The 18,102-nt window shown below is 50.5% G+C and overlaps 1 protein-coding gene across 5 annotated transcripts; it reads left to right on the top strand.

Moving 5' to 3' along the window:
* The first annotated feature begins 748 nt into the window (after positions 1-748).
* On the top strand, positions 749-17,892 carry LOC143385165 (zinc finger protein 764-like). 5 transcript variants are annotated; one of them, XM_076840490.2, is made up of 5 exons: positions 749-842; positions 1,545-1,656; positions 4,722-5,444; positions 5,588-5,701; positions 6,365-11,433. In XM_076840490.2, the coding sequence occupies exons 3-5, from the start codon at positions 5,270-5,272 to the stop codon at positions 7,309-7,311; spliced, it is 1,236 nt and encodes a 411-aa protein (XP_076696605.2). In that variant the 5' UTR covers positions 749-842; positions 1,545-1,656; positions 4,722-5,269; the 3' UTR covers positions 7,312-11,433. The 5 variants fall into 5 exon arrangements, with proteins under 5 accessions (XP_076696605.2, XP_076696604.2, XP_076696606.2 ...); XM_076840489.2 differs by having other exon boundaries at positions 4,697-5,444; XM_076840492.2 differs by lacking the exons at positions 749-842; positions 1,545-1,656 and adding an exon at positions 16,543-17,892 and having other exon boundaries at positions 4,969-5,444; positions 6,365-7,009; positions 9,318-9,325.
* The last annotated feature ends 210 nt before the right edge of the window (positions 17,893-18,102 follow it).

Raw genomic sequence — 18,102 nt, 5'->3', positions numbered from 1 at the left:
GCTTTTCTGGCCCACACCTGGAGGAGGCAGTGTGAGGCGCTGGGAAAGGCTGAAGACCTGCAATCACCGAAGGGGTATCTGCCTTTGGCTAACAGCCGGATTTCAGCTTTCTCTTTTCTCGTTGAACTCCTAAGGCATTGAGAGATATTCGGCCCAGTGTCCTCAGAGCTAGTAAATATGACTTCTGTACAGGAATACTTAAGAAACTGATAATAAAGGAATTGAATAGGAAGTGACGTCACTGAATATTCTTCCGCACCTGGTAAATGAAACTTTTAATAACATTTTAAATGAGGTTGTTTAAAAAAAAAAAAAAAAGATCGCTGGTTATATCTTCTTGCAGAAATTGAGGCGGCGGTGGTGGGGGCACCAGGTTCCCTGACCCCATCTTTTTCCACTTCTGGATCACTCGCCGCCGCCCGCCCTGAGCTCGTAACCCGAAGCAACCGGGGCCATATTAACTATGGGCAAGTGGAGCCGCCAAGGGACCCTCAGGAAGAGAGGACAGAGTGTTTCTAGGGGGAACAATCCAGGTTACTGACACCAGGTTGACATTCAAGCTATTCAGTGACTTTTTCTAAAATGAATAGAGCCTAGGACGCAGCCATCTTTTGTGAGGTCACCTTAGTTTTCTAGCCCCCGCACCACTGAGTTCGTGTAACCTGAGTTTCTCGCGGTCCTAGAGCGGACGCACCCAAAGGTATTTCCGGTCGCCGAGCTCCCTATCCCCCGCCTTGGCCCCCAGATTCCTTAGCGTCGCTCTCTGGGTTAGCGGAACTCTTTTATTTCGCTCCCGATGTGCCTGTGAAGAACTGAGAAGGGGAGAGATGGAAGGCTGTGAGGTTCGCAGACGTGGCTTGGAGCAGTGGGGTGTCTGCGTTATGGGGGTGCACACGTGTTCGTTAGCTGGTGGGGATTTCTGAAAAAGGAAAAAGATGGGTGGCATGGGCAGGGCCTTGTGTCTGACTCGCCCTCGCTCCTGCCCCAGATTGATTCCTCCCTCTCCAGGTCAACCTCACTGAAATTCCTGGCTGCTTCCCCTGCCAGATTCCTCCAGTGGCCTATCAGAACCCACTGTAAAAAGTTCTTAGTGTATATACCACAGTGGCCGGCTCCCTACCTTCGGAGAGGCCGTCCCACTTAGGTTACACCTCCAAATTTAACTCATCCTTCAATGCTCTCAAATGCTACCTCCAGAAATTCCCCCTGGAGCTAGGTTTGGTGGCTTACCCCTCTAAATCTCAGCAACTCTAGAGGCTGAAGCAAGAGCATTCAGGTTCAAGACTAGCCTCAGCAATGTAGCAAGGCCCTGTTTCAAAAAATGAAAAAAAGGACTGGGGATATAGTTCAGTGGTAGAGTGCCCTCAGTTCAATATTGGGGGGAGGGGTGTCTTCTGAATCCCTTCTATCCCACGTTAGAACCCTACTCAGAACCGTGGCTCTGTGTCTTATTTGTATAGCCATGAAGTTCTATACAATCTGCCCAGAAGATCTTCTAGAAATTTGTGCCAGGGAAACTCATACCTGGTGTCTCTCTCCCTCAGCTTATTGTAAACTTAGAGCAGAAACTTCATTTTGATTCAACAATGACTCCAACACCCAGAGCATCTGCCCTGCACGGAAGAGATGTTCCACTTTCATTCAATTAGTACACAGGTAGTTTTGGTGGGGGGTGGGGTGGTACCAGGGATTGAACCCAGGGGAGTTTAACCACAGAGTCACATCCCCAGCCCTTTATATTTTTTATTTTGAAACGGTCTCACTAAGTTGCTTAGGGCCTTGCTAAATTGCCCCAGCTGGCCACAAATTCCTGCCTTAGCCTCTGGAGTTGCTGGGATTATAAGCATGTGCAACCATGCTCTGCTACGCACAGATAATCTTAGGATAGGTTTCTTGAGTAATGAGTGTTTTCCCCAGGATTCTTAGACCCCAAACCACCTTCATCTCTTGGGTGAAGGAAGAATCTCAGCTGTGGGGCCCAGATACTCAGGATCAATAGGAAGGCAGAAACCTGAAAGCCAGTAGGGATAGTGTACTGGTTCCAGCTAGAAGAGAGGATGTTCTGTTGAGCAAGAAACATCATCTACATATTCTTTGCTGCCAGTGTTACTAATTTCTGCTGACCTGAATTTCTAACACACACTAGAGCCTGAGATTTTGACCTTCTTCTCAGGTAATTGGCTTTGAGACATGCAGTGGTACCATGATCAGGCCACACTATATGAATCATTCAAACTTGAGGTCAGTGGCAGAGTGTGAATTCAAATTTAGCTTGGAGGTGGTACACCTTTCCATCTCCACTTCCCTAAGCACTGTAATAGTTGCTCCTATGATACATCCTAAAATGTGTGATTGGCCCTACCTGGTAAGCCCCTCATTTGCCCAGCATAGTTCAGGGGTCAGTGGCTCCTAGGGGCTAGCTACCCACCTGAATCCTTCTGCTGTTGTGAGGTTTGATGCTGTTACCTAAAGGTAAGTAACCCTTGGGGAGGTCCCAGAGCAGAGTGTGGAATGGAAGATAGATTTTTAAAAATCTTTGTTTAAAAAAAAAAAAAATCTACTTTGTTTCTTTCTGAGTAGCCACTCAGGGAAAAAAAAAAAAAAAAAAAAAAAGATACATTTAGAAGAGGCCAGCAAGGGAGCTAGTTGGGAGTTGTCATGAGCCCTTGGGCTCAAGATACACTGATGTGGTTTCTGAGCCTCTAGCCAAGGCTCTCTGTATCCCAAGCCTTCCCCAAACCCTCAATCTGTGCCAGGTTTCAAACACCTGGCACTCACCCAGCAACCTTATGGCTGTTCCCAAGTGTAGTCATGAATTGCCAAAATCTTCAGTCTGGCCCAGTGTACTGCATGGAGTGACCTTTTGCCTGTAGCACCTGTTTCTACCACAGGGAATAACATTGGAACAGTGTTTTTATGTCTTCCTTTAGTGGGCCATACTTCAGTCAGAGGCTTACTGGGGGACCCAATGCTGTGGTCCCATGGCCCTTAGGGGCTCACCTCCAGGGGTGTGAACTCTGCTCCTGGTTCTTCCCTAGAAGGGTCCAGACCCCCCATAAGTCTTCCCAGTCCTGTGGGTGATGAGTCACTCAGGGAGTGGGCACTGAGAGGTGACAAAATGCCATTGCTCTTAAGGGAAGTTTTCAATGTTCTCTGTGTCCTTCTGGGGCCTGAGAGACTGGGAGATCCAGGGCTGAGGTGTAGACCCTTGGGAGCAACTCTATACCCTCACCCTTTCCAGCCCACTCTTCAGTTAGTCTGGCCCTGCCCAAGATCTTTTGTCTCCTCCTCAGTCTGCTGTGATCAACTCTTTATTTGCCCAGCTACCCTGGGTGTGGGGAAAAGCATCCACTAAGCAAAGTGTCAGGTGAAAGCTTCACAGCAGGCTTCTAGAAGAGATGAAGTCTTTCCATGAAGCACTCGAAATGCTGTGATTGATTTAGCCTGCCCAGAGAAAAATACCAAGTCTCCCTATGGCAGGGTATGTATGAAGGCATGTGGGAGCAGAGTTGGCAGTCAGTAAGTGAGAGGGAGGGCTGGGGCTGTAGCTCAGTGGCAGAGCACTTGTCTAGCACATGTGAGGCACTGGGTTTGATCCTCAGCACCACATAATAAATAAATTAAATAAAGGCATTCTGTCCATCTACAACTACAAAAAATATTTTAAGAAATAAATAAGAGGGAGTTTTAGGGTTAGACACTTGTTTAAATAGAAGACCTGAGGTTGGGAGTGTGCTTGGGAAAGAAAGTAAGTTCAGTTTGTCAGTTTATTTTGTTTTTGCTTTTTGCAGTATTGGGGATGCTGATAAACCCAGTCTAATTCTCTCTTAAGATTGGGAGCCATCTTGTCACAAAGGCATGAAAAGTTAATTTCGGCTTTACTATAAATTACTGCAATTTCTAAACTTGCTTGGAATGCCTGCCCTTGCCTTGAACTCACCCATGCCTGGCTTTCCCTGACCAGATAACAACCCTCTCTGAAACATTAGTGGCGCCTCATAAATTCTGGCTTTCCCTGGCTAGATAACCACCCTCTCTGAAACTCTAGTGGCCTCATAAATTCTGATGTTGGGATCTAAATTTACTCCTTAAGTGCTGAACCATTTAGACCATTAAATTATTATCTGCCTTTGTATTATGCTTGTCAAACTCCTATTATTTGTAAGTTCTCAAGATACTCCTCTTTTGCAACTTTTTGGTGCTATAAAACTGCACTCCTAGAGAGCTGGAGGGCTGTCTTCTATTCCCACGGGTTTTGGGAGAGACAGCCTGGGCTGGTGGGAATTTCAAGCTTGCTTTAATTTGATTTAAATTGGAGTGGGTGGTCTTTTCTTTGCATTATGGTTTAACAATGGAACCCAGAGTAGCACACATACTGTCAAACCCTCTACCAATGAGCCATACCCATTCTCTAAGAGATCAGTTTGAGGCATGTGGAATTCCAGGTGCTTGAATGACATCCAGGCCTAGCCAGGAAGGCAGTCGACCTATAAAGGTGGGTCCTGAGGGGAAGGTGGGGGGAGTATCAGCTTGCTTAAGAGGGTTTCTTCTGTCCTTTCTGAGACACTAGGCTAGGTTCCCTAGTGGCCCCCATTACCTAGTGTGCCCAGAATTTTAGTCTTGAACAAGTTTCCAATAGAAAAGATTCTCTTTTATTTATTTTTATTTTTTTTAATTTTTAACTGTCAACATTGAGAAATGGCTGCTATCATACAATTTAGAGCTAATAACAGAACAAGAACGGCCCAGAAAAGCAAACTAACGTCCCAACCCCAAGAGCACAGCGATCATCAGTTCCGGCCGGCAGCGACTCTCCGCAAGGGACTCGGCCTGAACCCCGACAGGGTAGCAGCTCCGCCCTCCGCGCGCGGAGTCCTAGCCCACTCGGCCCAGGGGCGCGCGGCGGGTTCTCGGACTGGCACTTGCAGCCGCCGCGGCCATTTTGGATGAGGGCTGAAAGACAAAGCGACCGGGAAATACCCGGCTGGCATCACCGTGGGCATGACGGCGTGGGAGCAAAGTTCGAGAGGCAGTGTTGCCGCCATTTTTATGAAGGCATCTCCTGGTTCTGACTATGTATCCGTCGCTCTCAGTTCTCATCCACTCCAGTGGGCCCAGGAGAGGCCCGGTCTTGCCCTGTCTGGGTCCTAATTCCCGCCCTCCGAACCCCGAGCCCGGGCTGGGGAGGCGTTCTTAAGCGCGGGACGCTCGGCAGAGCCAGGTTCGGTAGGGGGAGGTGGCTGGCCTGTCGCCGGAGCTGGCAGTTTCCATGGCGCCGCCTCTGGCTCCTGTCCCCGCCCGGGAACCGAATGGGGCCGGGGCCGTGAGCTTCGCAGACGTGGCCGTGTACTTCTCCCTGGAGGAGTGGGGGTGCCTGCGGCCGGCGCAGAGGGCGCTGTACCGGGACGTGATGCGCGAGACCTACCTCCACCTGAGGGCTCTCGGTGAGAGCCCTGCCTGCCCGCCGGCGCCCACCTGCCCCTGTACCCTGGGTTCTGCACGCGAAGTGGGAGGCCCCAGGTCGGGGAAATCGGGACAGTGTGGGGTGGCCTCTCCACAACGCGGGGTTTGCGTTCTTTTTTCCCAGGAGGCGGAGGCACCAAGCCAGCACTCATCTCCTGGGTGGAGGAAGAGGCCGAACTGTGGCATCCGGATGCCCAGGATCCCGAGGTCGCCAAGTGCCCAACAGAAGCAGATACAGGTGAATATGTACTCAGGCTCAAGGGGACTTACCTGCTTAGCATTTTCTTCCCTGAATTGCGTCTCAGCCGAAACCATCATTCCTGGCCCCTGCCTGGCTTCTGGACTCAGCCTAGAGAGAGGCGGCTGGGCCCACCTGGCTCCACTCCTTTGAGCTCTCACACCTATTTGGTCACTAAGCTCTGTTGCTACCCCCCCTACACACACACATCATTACTCTGGCTTCTCTACCACCTGTGTGTTGCAGTTCATTTTTCTCTTGGCTTTTATTGCTGTAATTCTTTAGTTCCTCAAGGGCTCAGCCTCGATTACTTTGTCATTGCTGGCCTCAGTCATGCCTTTCTTTAAGCTGTTTCTGCCTCTGGGAACATCCATAAGCATCCATTCATCTTTCTTGATCCAGTTCAAATGGTACCTCTCCTGTCCCCAAGTGCCATTTCCCTATCCCTGAGGGATAATATACTGCTTTTCCCTCCCCTCCTTTCTGTTCCTAAAGCTGATGAGAGGTGTTCATTCAAGATCCACTGCCCATTCTTCACTAAGTCCCAGAGACAGCCATGGGTCCAGAAAGTGGTGTATCTGAGAGGCCTGTCACTGTGCAGGGTGTGGGATTCAAGGACTAGGATGAGCCTGAGTCTGAGCTCTTGCCCCTGTCTTCCAGCAGATTCCAGAAATAAGGAAATAAAAAGGGAAAGGGAAGAGCCAGAAGCGCTGGAGAAGACACTTTCTGTGGACTCTGGAATTCCTGGGCAGAAGGTTCCCCAACCATCCTCAGCTGGGTTCCTTTCCGGCTTAGAGAGGCGGTCCAAGGTCCGTCACCGGGGTCGCCCTCCGCTCCGTGCCCACCCATCTGTCCCACGAGCAGATCAGCGTCATGGCTGCTATGTGTGCGGCAAGAGTTTCGCCTGGCGCTCCACACTGGTGGAGCATCTCTACACCCACACAGGAGAGAAGCCCTTTTGCTGCCCTGACTGTGGCAAGGGCTTTGGCCGGGCTTCCTCCCTGAGTAAGCACCGGGCCATCCATCGAGGGGAGCGGCCCCACCGCTGCCCTGACTGTGGCCGGGCCTTCACGCAGCGCTCCGCCCTCACTACCCACCTGCGCGTCCACACCGGCGAGAAGCCCTACCGCTGTGCTGACTGTGGCCGCTGCTTCAGCCAGAGCTCTGCCCTTCACCAGCATCAGCGGGTGCACAGCGGCAATACCCCTTTCCCCTGTGCAGACTGTGGCCGGGCCTTTGCCCACGCCTCAGACCTTCGGCGCCATTTGCGCACCCACACAGGCGAGAAGCCCTACCCATGCCCAGACTGTGGGCGATGTTTCCGGCAGAGCTCTGAAATGGCAGCCCATAGGCGTACCCATAGTGGCGAGCGACCCTACCCCTGCCCTCAGTGTGGCAGGTGCTTTGGCCAGAAGTCAGCCATGGCCAAGCATCAGTGGGTCCATCGGCCAGGAGCTGGGGTCCGCAGGGGCCAGGGGGCTAGTGGGTTGCTTGTGACCCTGGATCCTGGCCCAGGGGACCTGGACCCACCTGTAAGCTTTCAGCTTTATCCAGAGATATTCCAGGAGTGTGGGGGACAGGCAGAGGGTGAAGATCTAGACCTAGTCTGAAGCCCCAGATGAGCTCAGGGGTATGAACTTCTGTGGTGACCTCCAGGGAAGTCACAGAATTTGTAATTAAAAGCTGAACCTGGGGACTGAGGATGGTCTTACAGGCCTCACCAGCTTCATCTGCTCCCTGCTCCCCAGGTTCTAGAAGCTCTCCCCCTCTCATTTGAGGTAGGGCTGTATAACCCTCACTGGACCTCCCTTTGGGGGAAAAAAGGCAGTTTTTCAGCTCAGAAGTATCAAGAGGATTGAAGTCAAAGAGAACCTTGTTTGACCAATTGTCTCTTTAATGTAGAAGTTAAAACTCACTGCTGCATCTTGAATCAGGGCTGACCCAGGCAGCATTTTCAGTGTTATAAATTAGCAACCCAAGATTTTTAAATCTCAAGAGGCTGAGGCAAGAGGATTGCAAGTTTGAGGACAGCTTCAGTAAGTTAGGGAGACCCTATCTCAAACAAAAAATTGAAAAGGGCTAGCATGGGCAAGTTCTAGTTTCAATCCCCAGCACCACATAATAATGATAATAAAAATCGGGGTATTTCACACAAAAATCTAGGTTTCTAGCTTCTCTTGAAAAGTCCAAAGATTTGGCAAGTTGACCTAACCTAAGTTCCCATTAAACCATAGCTGGCAGAAGCAGATCAACAGCTGCTTCCTCAGTGAAGCCAGAGCTCCCTATAAGCACAGCCCACACTCCTTATCAGCTCCTGACAGCTGATAAGCTATTAACCATGGCTTGCTTTTTAGTGTTTTCAGTGTTTTTCTTAAAGCAAAAAGATAAAGTAAATTGTTTCTTGAACCAATCAATGTCTTTGACAAAGCAGGTCTTCTCCCTCTGGACCTGCCCTCAAGGAGTCATTTGAGTTTACAAACCAAGGTCTACAGTGTTTGGGTTTTCTTGAATAGGAATGAGTATATATGGGAGAATGTGGCAAGTGGGAAGTAACATCAAGGTTTGTATCAGATCTCTGCTTCTCTCCTGTTTTATGGTTTACAAAGTACTGTCGTCCATAGATTCATTTCACCCTTATAACAGCCTAGGAAAGGAAGCATCTTGCTTGAAGGGGACAGCCTAGTCAGGATGAGGCAGTAAGGGCTGAATCAAACCAAGTGTGACATCTGCCATGCCACAGTACCACTCTCAGGTGATCAGCAGCTCCTGGTTTTTTGGTTTTGGTTTTGGTACCACAGATTGAATCCAGGGGTGTTTAACCACGAACCACATCTCCAGCCTTTTTATTTTTTATTTTGAGGCTGGTTCTTGCTAAGTTGATTGGAGCCTCAGTAAGTTGCTGAGAATGGCCTTGAACTTTTGATCCTCCTGCCTCATCCTCCAGAGTCACTAGGATTGTAGGCATGTACCATCACACCTGGCAGGTCCTGGTTTTGAAGGGGAAGGCCCCAAGATTTCTTCCTAGTCCTCCTTGGACCTTCCTGAGAAACCCTTGGGGCTCAAGCCTTCTTAGCTACCTTAGAAGGCCTCCTCACACATTATTATTATTGTTTGTGTGTGTGTGTGTGTGTGTGTGGTGCCGGGGATTGAACCCAGGGCCTTGTGTAGGCAAGGCAAGCACTCTACCAACTGAGCTATATCCACAGCCCTCCTCACACTTTTTAATTGAAGATTTATTTTTCTTGACCCTTTGCAATTGGGGACATTGGGATCAGGTGAGGCTAAGCACCCTGCCCCAATACATACACAGTGAAACTCCAGGGTTCTTAATTGTCCTTTTTTTCTTTTCGTTTTTTCTTTCTTTTTTTCTTTTTGGTACCAGGGATTGAACCCAGGGACACTTAACCACTGAGCCAAATCACTAGCCCTTTTAAATATTTTATTTAGAGACAGGATCTTGCTAATTGCTTAAGGCCTTGCTGAGTTGCTGAGGCTGGCTTTGAACTTGCAATCCTCCTGCCTCAGCCTCCGAAGCCACTGGGATTGGGAGATATGGTCTCACTATATTGTCCGGGCTGGCCCTGAACTCCTGGGCTCAAGCAATCTTCTGCTCCAGCCTGCAGAGTAGCTGGGACTACAGGTGCACACACTGTGCCTGACTGTTGTCATTTTCACCATACCATTCATGTGTTCCTTGCCAACTTCTCAGGGTTTAGAGGCATCTGTTCCTTGTGATAACACCCAGGCACTGACCTGGATGGGGATAGTCAATCCCAGTTATAAGATGGGCCTTAGAGACAGCCATGTGTCAGACTTAGGCAAGAGAAAAAACCCAGCCCAAGATGAGAGTTGCAAATCAACAAAAGCAAATCTTGCATCTTCATTCTTTTGGTACCTGCCATAATGAACAAAGGGTGATGGGGGTCAGAAGCCATGTGGCATTATGAAGGAACTGTACCATCTGTTTCCAAGCTTTGCAGAAACTTTTCCTGATCGCCCTGTGACTCCGTTTTCCATCTACCACCAATTCCTTTGTGGTTCAAGTCCAGCCTCTCGCATGTGGCAGGGAACAGCCAGCATGGGTGAACCCTGACTTCCCTTGGTCAGGAAGACCCTTCACTTCATGGAGTCATGACAAGGGCTTATGTCCTAGCTGTCCTGTGTGCACTTGCTTGTTCACCTGTCTTACCACTGTGTTTGAGAGGAAGAAAGCAGGCCTGTCAACTTCAAGAAACTTCTGAAAAGGTAGAAAATTTGGAGAAAAGGCACTGTTCTGGTAAAGTAATGAACTCTACCCACCTAATCTTCAAATCTGACTCCATTAAGGTCTTCCTAACCCTAACCTTTTCTGGGGAGGATTGTTTTATTTGTCACCTTATCACAAGGGGAACAGGAGGTGAGAAGAGGCACCTTGGCAGTAGGAGCTGCCTTTAAACCAGATTTTAATTCCCAGTTTACAGCCCCAGCCCCTCCCTGGGGCTCAGTGCTGCCTGGGGAAATCCCAGTTTGCAACACCAGTTCTCAGCTCAGATTCAAGCCAGATCTGGCCCCTGCCCTCAGCTTGCCAATTAAAGGTGCCATAATTGCAACTTAAACATGTTTGAGTGCTTTGAAGTTTGCAAAGCTTGCTCAGGGCTCAACTGAGAAAGAAACCAGACTCAACTCCTCTGCTTCCTGCCCTCATGACACGATTTTCCACTGTTTAATCAAGTCTTTAGGGTCATGAAACCCTTGGGCCTCAGCCCCATTTTATTCTCAGCTGCTCATTTCTTGGCACAATTACTTCCACCAAAAGTAGGGCTCCCTTTTTCTGCTTTTGTAGGTCTTTGAGGCTCAGCTTCAGAAACAATTTAAACAAGGAAGAGGTGTTGTTTAGTTTTGTTTTTACTAGGAATTGAACCCAACAGTACTTTACCACAGGGCCACATCCCCAACCCTATTTTTTTTTTTTTTTTTTGAGATACAATCTTGCTAAATTGCTTAGGGATTTGCTAAATTACTAAGGCTGGCCTCAAATGCTCTCTGCCTCTGCATCTTGAGTTGAGGGGTTTCCCAAGGTTTCATAGGTGCATTGGAAGAAACACTTGTCAGCACTAGACAAGATAAGCCCTCTGTGAAAAGCCAACCAGGGTGAGAAGTAAAAGCTACAGCTACATCATTCACCCCTAGCTTGACCAGACCACTTAAAATAAGGGCAAGTAAGAGGTTGAATTCCAAAGACCCCCTAAAATTCCTCAGAACATTTGTCTTTCTAGGAATAGGACACATAAAGAAATTTATGATCCAAAGAAGCTAAACCTTGCTCTAGGCCAGTACAGTTGTTTTCAGGGTTGGGGAATTGGTTCCAGGATCTCCATAGATATTGAAATCCACAAATGCTCCAGTCCCCTGTATAAAATGGTGTAGTATTTGCATATAACCTACACACATCTGCCTGTATACTTTAAATCATCTCTAGATTACTTAAATACCTAATACAACAAGTGCTACATAAACAGTTATACTTTATTGTGTGGAGAATACTGACAAGACCAAAAAAAGTCTATACATATTCAAAACAAAAACAGATGTATTTTTTCCCCAAATATTTTAAATCTACATTTGGTCGAATTAGTGGATGCAGAACCCACAGATACAGAGGGCCGATTATATTTCCAAAATAAGGGATCCCTGTCACAATTATCACATGGGGTGCCTTTTAAAAAATGCAGCAAGCTCCCTGGCTCTGGGCTCTGCCTATTGAATCGGAATCTCCAGGGATGGAATTTTATGCCTGCTAAAGTTCAAGAGAACTACTCCTCTGAACAAAAGGTCATTTTCCAATTACTCTTTTTTTTTTTTTTTTTTTTTTTGAGGTAGTGCTGGAGATTGAAGTTGTCTTTCCAGGGTCACTTTCTTCAGCATTCAAAACTATACCTGGGGCAGTATTCTTGGATTCTCTTCCTCTCAGCCAGACAGGACTGGAGAGTTCTTGGATCACTTAAAAGGAATTTCATATATGCTAAGTGAGCACCCTACCATCAACTGCATCCCAAGCCCCTCACTGCTCTTAGTTTTGCAAGAATAGTGGCTGGTTCCAGGGTCTGTCCCAAATGTGTCAGGCCAGGGGATGACCTGCCCTGGTACAAAGACCACATTTCATTTTTCTGGTGCCTTAGCTGGTCTCTCCTGGGCACCTCAAATCATGTTGTCTATATTGGAGCATCTCTTCTCATGCCTGACAGAGGCCTTTTAGAGGCTTGTCTTTTGCTTGCAGGAAGAGACAGTTCACGCAGAAGTCCTTCACACATTGAGAAGCTCTTTCTAGCATGGGCCCTGAAATGTTGTTCAATACTTTGTCCCTAAACTGAATGGTTCTGCCCCAGGCTCCTTTACACTGAGTGGACAAGGTGGCCACTCAGCTCAGGACGTGCACAGGGTTCCTCACTATGGACACAGTGGTAGAACAAGTCCAGTGGACTCCTAAGTTTTCTATGCCTTGCAGTGAAGTTTGTAACCCTTACTTATCAGAGGGGACTGCACCATCTGCTAGAGCTTCTCACTCTGGGTGTGTGGCAAGTGGAGGCTGGAAACCCATTGAAGGCCCTTTGCATAGACAGGACCCAGTGTTGGGGGAGGTGAACTGGAAATCAGCCACTCTTTTCCTCTAGGGACAAAGGTGGCTAAATTTCCCTGTGGAAATGCTGGTGCCAGAGCAGCTGGAAGTCCTGGCCTGACTTCTGCCACACTTTGGGTTTGTGACTCATGATAAGAAGAATGCAGGCAATGGACTGTGTCAGAGCTGTGACTGGAGGACCTGCCATACATTTTGTAGAATTTGGTTGCTCTTCTGTGAATCTTCTGGTGAATAAACAAGTTAGAAGCCAGAGAAAAGTTGTAAAGGAAACTTTTGTTTCTTACCTATGTTCGTGCTTTGGGTACAAGAGGTGGCCTCATGTATAGCTCTTCCCACAAACAGTGCACTTTGTAGGGTGTTCTGGCTATGTGGGCTCTCTAGTGATGCACCACACATATCACTCTTAGCAAAGATTTTAGAACAAACAGATATTGTGATAGGAGAGAAGCATAGAACTGGTAGCTGTTTCCTTGGAGGGCAGAAAGGTGCCTCAACTTCACTGTGGAAAGATCTGTAATTCTATTTGTAAGTCTCTCTCTCTCTCTCGTCTTTTTTTTTTTAATTTTAAGTTGTAGAAGGACACAATATCTTTATTTTTATGTGGTGCTGAGGATCGAACCCAGGGCCTCACGCATGCAAGGCAAGCACACTGCCACTGAGCTACAACCCTAGCCCTCTCTCCAGTCTTTTATTGTTAGACCATGATGCAAAGAAAGGACCACTGACTCTAATTTAAATCAAATTAAAGCAAGCTTATAATTTTGACTGGCCGGGCTGTCTCTCCCCAAAACCGTGGGAACAGAAGATAGCCCCGCAGCTTTCTAAGGAGCACAGCTTTATAACACAGAAAGTTACAAAAAGGGGGGTTTGAGAACTTACAAATAACAAAATTTTGACAAGCATAACACAAAGACTAGTTAATATTTTAGCTGGCCCCAACATCAGAATTTATGGGGGCCATTAGAGCTTCAGAGAGAGTTGTTATCTGGTCAGGGAAAGCCAGGCTCCGGTGAGTTCAAGGAACGGGCAGGCATTCCAAGCAAGTTTAGAAATCACAGTAATTTATAGTAAAGCCGAAATTAGCTTTTCATGTCTTTGTGCAAGATGGCTCCCAATCTTAAGAAGGAATTTATCATTACCACTTGGTATTGTCTAAATAATTGTTCTCATCTCTTTTCAGGAATATTGGAAGATGCCATCTTTCTTCCCAACAAGTTTCTTACCTTTATTTGTTCGGTTAGGCAAGAAAACACACAATCCATGGCCACTGTAACATTCACACAGGATAATTTGGCTCCTTAATTGTCAAGAATGTTACCTAACTTGTTTCAGCAAGAAGGGCAGAAAAAGGACAAGATTGGATGATATTAAGTTGTCTTTTTAGGGTCACTTTCTTCTGCATTCAAAGATACACCTGGGGCAGTATTCTCAGGTTCTCTTCCTCCACAAACATCCAGTCAAGCCAGACAGGACTAGAAAGTTCTTAGATCACTTAAAAGGTCCTGTGGTTCTGTCTGTCAATTCTCTTCCTGAACTCTTCATTGTCATCCTCCCCTGCAAGAAATCCTGCTTCCCTGTGAGAAAATTCAGGAACCAGGGACTAAGGTTCCCAGGGATTGAGTTAAATTCAGGCTTTGAGGAGAGTAAAGGGAAGAGACAGGGTAATGAAAAAGAAAGAGGCTTCCTCTCTGCAGGAGGATCTCTGGACTGGTTCCTTCAGCACTTAGAACCTGTGGGAAAAAGGAAACTGCTGAGAAAGGACTGCAGGGAGAGAGGGTAAGGAAGTGTATCTATCCTCACATCCCTTGGCTTTCATTCCTCAAAAAGATAAAACATAATTGAGGGCAAATGGGGGTGGAAAAGTTTTGAAAGCACGGGCCGAGGCGCCGGGCATCTCCCTCCCACTCACTCCCCCGGGCAATTCTGGCGGACAGATGTGCAACCGGCCTGAGTGCCTTCAGCCAATCATAAAGATGCCTCTGGTTCCCTGGCGACCATTAACGCCAGGCAGCCACCGAAGTCGGAGGAGGAGGGGCGGCGAATGCACTAGCCACATTGACCAATCGTTGAGCTCTCTGGGAAGTTAGGGGAGGTGCTTCTGGGAGCCGGAGGCGGGGCTGTCTCCTTGGCAACGATCCTAGCCTTCCCAGTAGGGGAGAAGGGTGGATTAGGAAGAATGGGGAGGGGGCCGAAGAGGAGTGAGGGTGGGCGCGCTGGTGTGGGGACACGGAGTTCGACGAGGGAGTCCCAGGCTCAAGAGCCGCGATGAGGTCAAAGGGGAGTCCGTCTAGGATTCCGAGGTGCGGCCGGAGCTGACCCGAAGGCCTGGGAGGGGAGGGGAGTTAGACACCGCCCCCGCTGGCGCCGGGAAGCGTCGCTCCTTCTCGCTGACCTTGGTCTCGCTTGTCGCCTCGCCCTTGGCCACACGCACTGAGGGACACAGGGTTCGGGAGGTCGACAGACAGGCTCGTGGACAGACGGAGACCCAGGATATAGGCACACAACTGCCCTAGCCCCTTCCGCTGGCTCCAGCACGCTGCGTTTCCCCTCGCCCTAACGCCGGGGCCATCCAGCCCAGGGTTAATGCCAACGAGTTTCCACCTCCAGCCGCTCCTAGAGAGGCCGCGGCGCTAGCCAGCGGGGGGAACTGGCCGAGGACGGACACTTCCTGTGCGGGGGGAGGGGGTCGGAGAGCCGCAGCCCAGCCCCGGGCCGGGGGGCCAGACCGCGGGGTCTCGGGCGGGGAGCGGTGGCCAGGGGCGGCAGGGCTAGTCGTGAAGCCCCTCATCTCCGAGGCCCCGACGCGCGGGGGCTGGTGAGGGCCACGGGACAAGTCGAGACCTTGGGAGGGGGGCGGGGCCGCGGGTAGGGGAGGGGCTCGGCGGGCCGGAGAGGCCCAGGGTCAAGACGTCCGGCCTCGGGGGCCAGGGCTGGGCAGCTGGGTGCCCTGGGCGGCGCTGAGCGGGCGAGTGGCGAGGGCCCAGGGCCCAGGGCACTCAGGCAGGGTCTCAGGATCGTTCACCATCGCCACCGTTGCTGCACTGGGAGCTGGCGGGGATGGAGCGGGAGGCGTCGCCGTGGGGTCTCGAGCCCCGGGATGTGCAAAGTCCTGACGAAATGGGGAGCCCCGAAGGGTCCCTCAAAGGTGAGGGAGGGACCTCTCCTCCGAGGATTGTACCGGGAGCGGGAGAAGGGGCTTTGGTCCGTGGGAGGGAAAGAGGGTCGGGGGCTTGGACACCTGGGACTAGGTAGGGGGGTGCTGGGGACTGGATGTTCTGGGTCTTCTCTGAAGGGTTGGGAATTTCAGCACCTGCCAAAGGGTCAGCGACCCTGCTTGGGGCGCGGGGAGAGGTTTGTGGCAACTAATGGACCAAATGACCTTCCAGGTCCCCACACAATCTGGATTTTCTGTAATTCTCTTGACCCTGCAGGCAACTCGAGTGAGAATGAGGAAGAGGAAATTTCTCAGCACGAAGGCAGTGGGGAATATGAAGTTGAAGAGATACCTTTTGGGCTTGAACCCCAAAGCCCCGGGTTTGAGCCACAAAGCCCAGAATTTGAATCCCAAAGCCCCAGGTTTGAGCCTGAAAGCCCGGGATTCGAGTCCCGAAGCCCTGGGTTTGTGCCCCCAAGCCCCGAGTTTGCACCCAGAAGTCCTGAATCAGATCCTCAGAGCCCTGAGTTTGAACCCCAGAGCCCTAGGTATGAACCCCAAAGCCCTGGCTATGACCCTAAGAGCCCTGGTTATGAACCCCGGAGTCCTGGCTATGAACCCAAGAGCCCTGGTTATGAATCCCAGAGCCCTGAATTTGAATCTCAGAGCTCCAGGTATGAATCCCAGAGCCTGGAATATGAACCCCCAAACCCTGGAATTGAACCCCAGAATCCTGGGTTCAAATCCCAAAGCCCCGAATTTGAGGCTGAAAGTTCTAAATTCCAGGAAGGTGCAGAGATGCTTCTGAACCCAGAGGAAAAGAATTCCTTGAGTATCCCCTTAGGAGTTCACCCCCTGGACTCCTTCACTCAGGGGTTTGGGGAACAGCCTACAGGAGCCCTGGCCCTGGGGCCACCTTTTGAAATGCCTACGGGGGCCCTGCTGGCAACACCCCAGTTTGAGATGCTCCAGAATCCCTTGGGTCTGACAGGGACCCTTCGGGGCCGGCGGGGCGGCAGGGCCAGGGGTGGGCAGGGCCCTCGGCCCAACATCTGTGGAATCTGCGGGAAGAGCTTTGGGCGGGGCTCCACCCTCATCCAGCACCAGCGCATCCATACCGGTGAGAAGCCCTATAAATGTGAGGTCTGTAGCAAGGCCTTTTCCCAGAGCTCTGACCTCATCAAACACCAGCGCACCCACACGGGCGAGCGACCCTACAAGTGTCCCCGTTGCGGCAAGGCCTTCGCTGACAGCTCTTACCTGCTTCGCCACCAGCGCACCCACTCTGGCCAGAAGCCCTACAAGTGCCCCCACTGTGGAAAGGCCTTCGGCGACAGCTCCTACCTCCTGCGGCACCAGCGCACCCACAGCCACGAGCGGCCCTACAGCTGCCCTGAGTGCGGAAAGTGCTATAGCCAGAACTCGTCCCTGCGTACCCACCAGAGGGTGCACACCGGGCAAAGGCCCTTCAGCTGTGGCATCTGCGGCAAAAGCTTCTCCCAGCGGTCGGCACTTATACCCCATGCCCGCAGTCACGCCCGTGAGAAGCCCTTCAAGTGCCCGGAGTGCGGCAAGCGCTTTGGCCAAAGCTCTGTGTTGGCCATTCACGCCCGCACCCACCTGCCAGGCCGCACCTACAGCTGCCCCGACTGTGGCAAGACCTTCAATCGCTCCTCCACGCTGATTCAACACCAGCGCTCACACACGGGCGAGCGGCCTTACAGGTGCGCCGTGTGCGGCAAGGGCTTCTGCCGCTCTTCCACGCTGCTGCAGCATCACCGGGTCCACAGCGGGGAGCGGCCCTACAAGTGCGATGACTGTGGAAAGGCCTTTTCTCAGAGTTCCGACCTCATTCGCCACCAGCGGACCCACGCGGCTGGCCGGCGTTAACCCGGGACCCATCAGGGGTGGGGAGGCGGTGGGCAGAGGAGAAGGGGACCGGGAGCTAGAGAAACCTTTAGAGAGATTAGTGGAAGGGTTGAAGGAGAATGGAAGAATTGAGCATCCTACAAGAGGGCCAGGGTGCAGGAAGTTACATGCCCTGGAGACTTATGGGAAATGGGCTATGAAGAGGGATTGGAGGGAGGCCAAACAGGCAGCAGGAGGCACTGGGAGAGATCCAGAAAGAGGTCAGCAGAGAACTGGCCTCAACAGCATGCTCCTTAGTGGGTGCCTGGCTTGGCAAAGTGCTAGATGGGGAGGGGGGGAGGGAGAGGGAGGGCTAATTAGAGTGGGGTAGTTTAGATTGGTAGCTGCTGAGACCCTCGTTGAGTTTGGAAGGGGTTAAAAGGGTAGGTAGGGTGGGGATTGGGGCCTTGGGGTAGGGCCTGGGCCTCCTGAGTGCAAACCCCAGCCTGCCTTGTCTTCCTCAGGCTTTGGAGCCCCTGAATTTGAGATCAATAAAAACCTTATGTGATAAAAGAGACTTGTCCTTAAAATGAGTGTGTGGACAGTGCCCTGGGCTTCATGAGCCACTAGTCATGACTATAAACAGCCAGTGAAGCCCTAGGGCCTTGTCTGGGAAGTGCTTTTATGTTCAGTGTTTCCTTGGAATCTTATCTAAAATTCAGGAGGCATGATTTCCACCTAAGTTCTTGTTCCATGCATTGTATGCTGCACAAATAGAGTGGC

Source organism: Callospermophilus lateralis, chromosome 19 (assembly GCF_048772815.1).
Source record: "Callospermophilus lateralis isolate mCalLat2 chromosome 19, mCalLat2.hap1, whole genome shotgun sequence".
Classification (NCBI taxonomy): Eukaryota; Metazoa; Chordata; class Mammalia; order Rodentia; family Sciuridae; genus Callospermophilus; species Callospermophilus lateralis.
This window is presented reverse-complemented; position numbering and strand designations above follow the sequence as displayed.

Coding starts and splice junctions, on each gene's coding strand:
- LOC143385165 (XM_076840492.2), top strand. CDS start 5,270: ATGGCGCCGCCTCTGGCTCCTGTCCCCGCCCGGGAACCGAATGGGGCC. Junction 5,445..5,587: donor CCTCCACCTGAGGGCTCTCG/GTGAGAGCCCTG, acceptor CTTTTTTCCCAG/GAGGCGGAGGCACCAAGCCA. Junction 5,702..6,364: donor CCCAACAGAAGCAGATACAG/GTGAATATGTAC, acceptor GTCTTCCAGCAG/ATTCCAGAAATAAGGAAATA.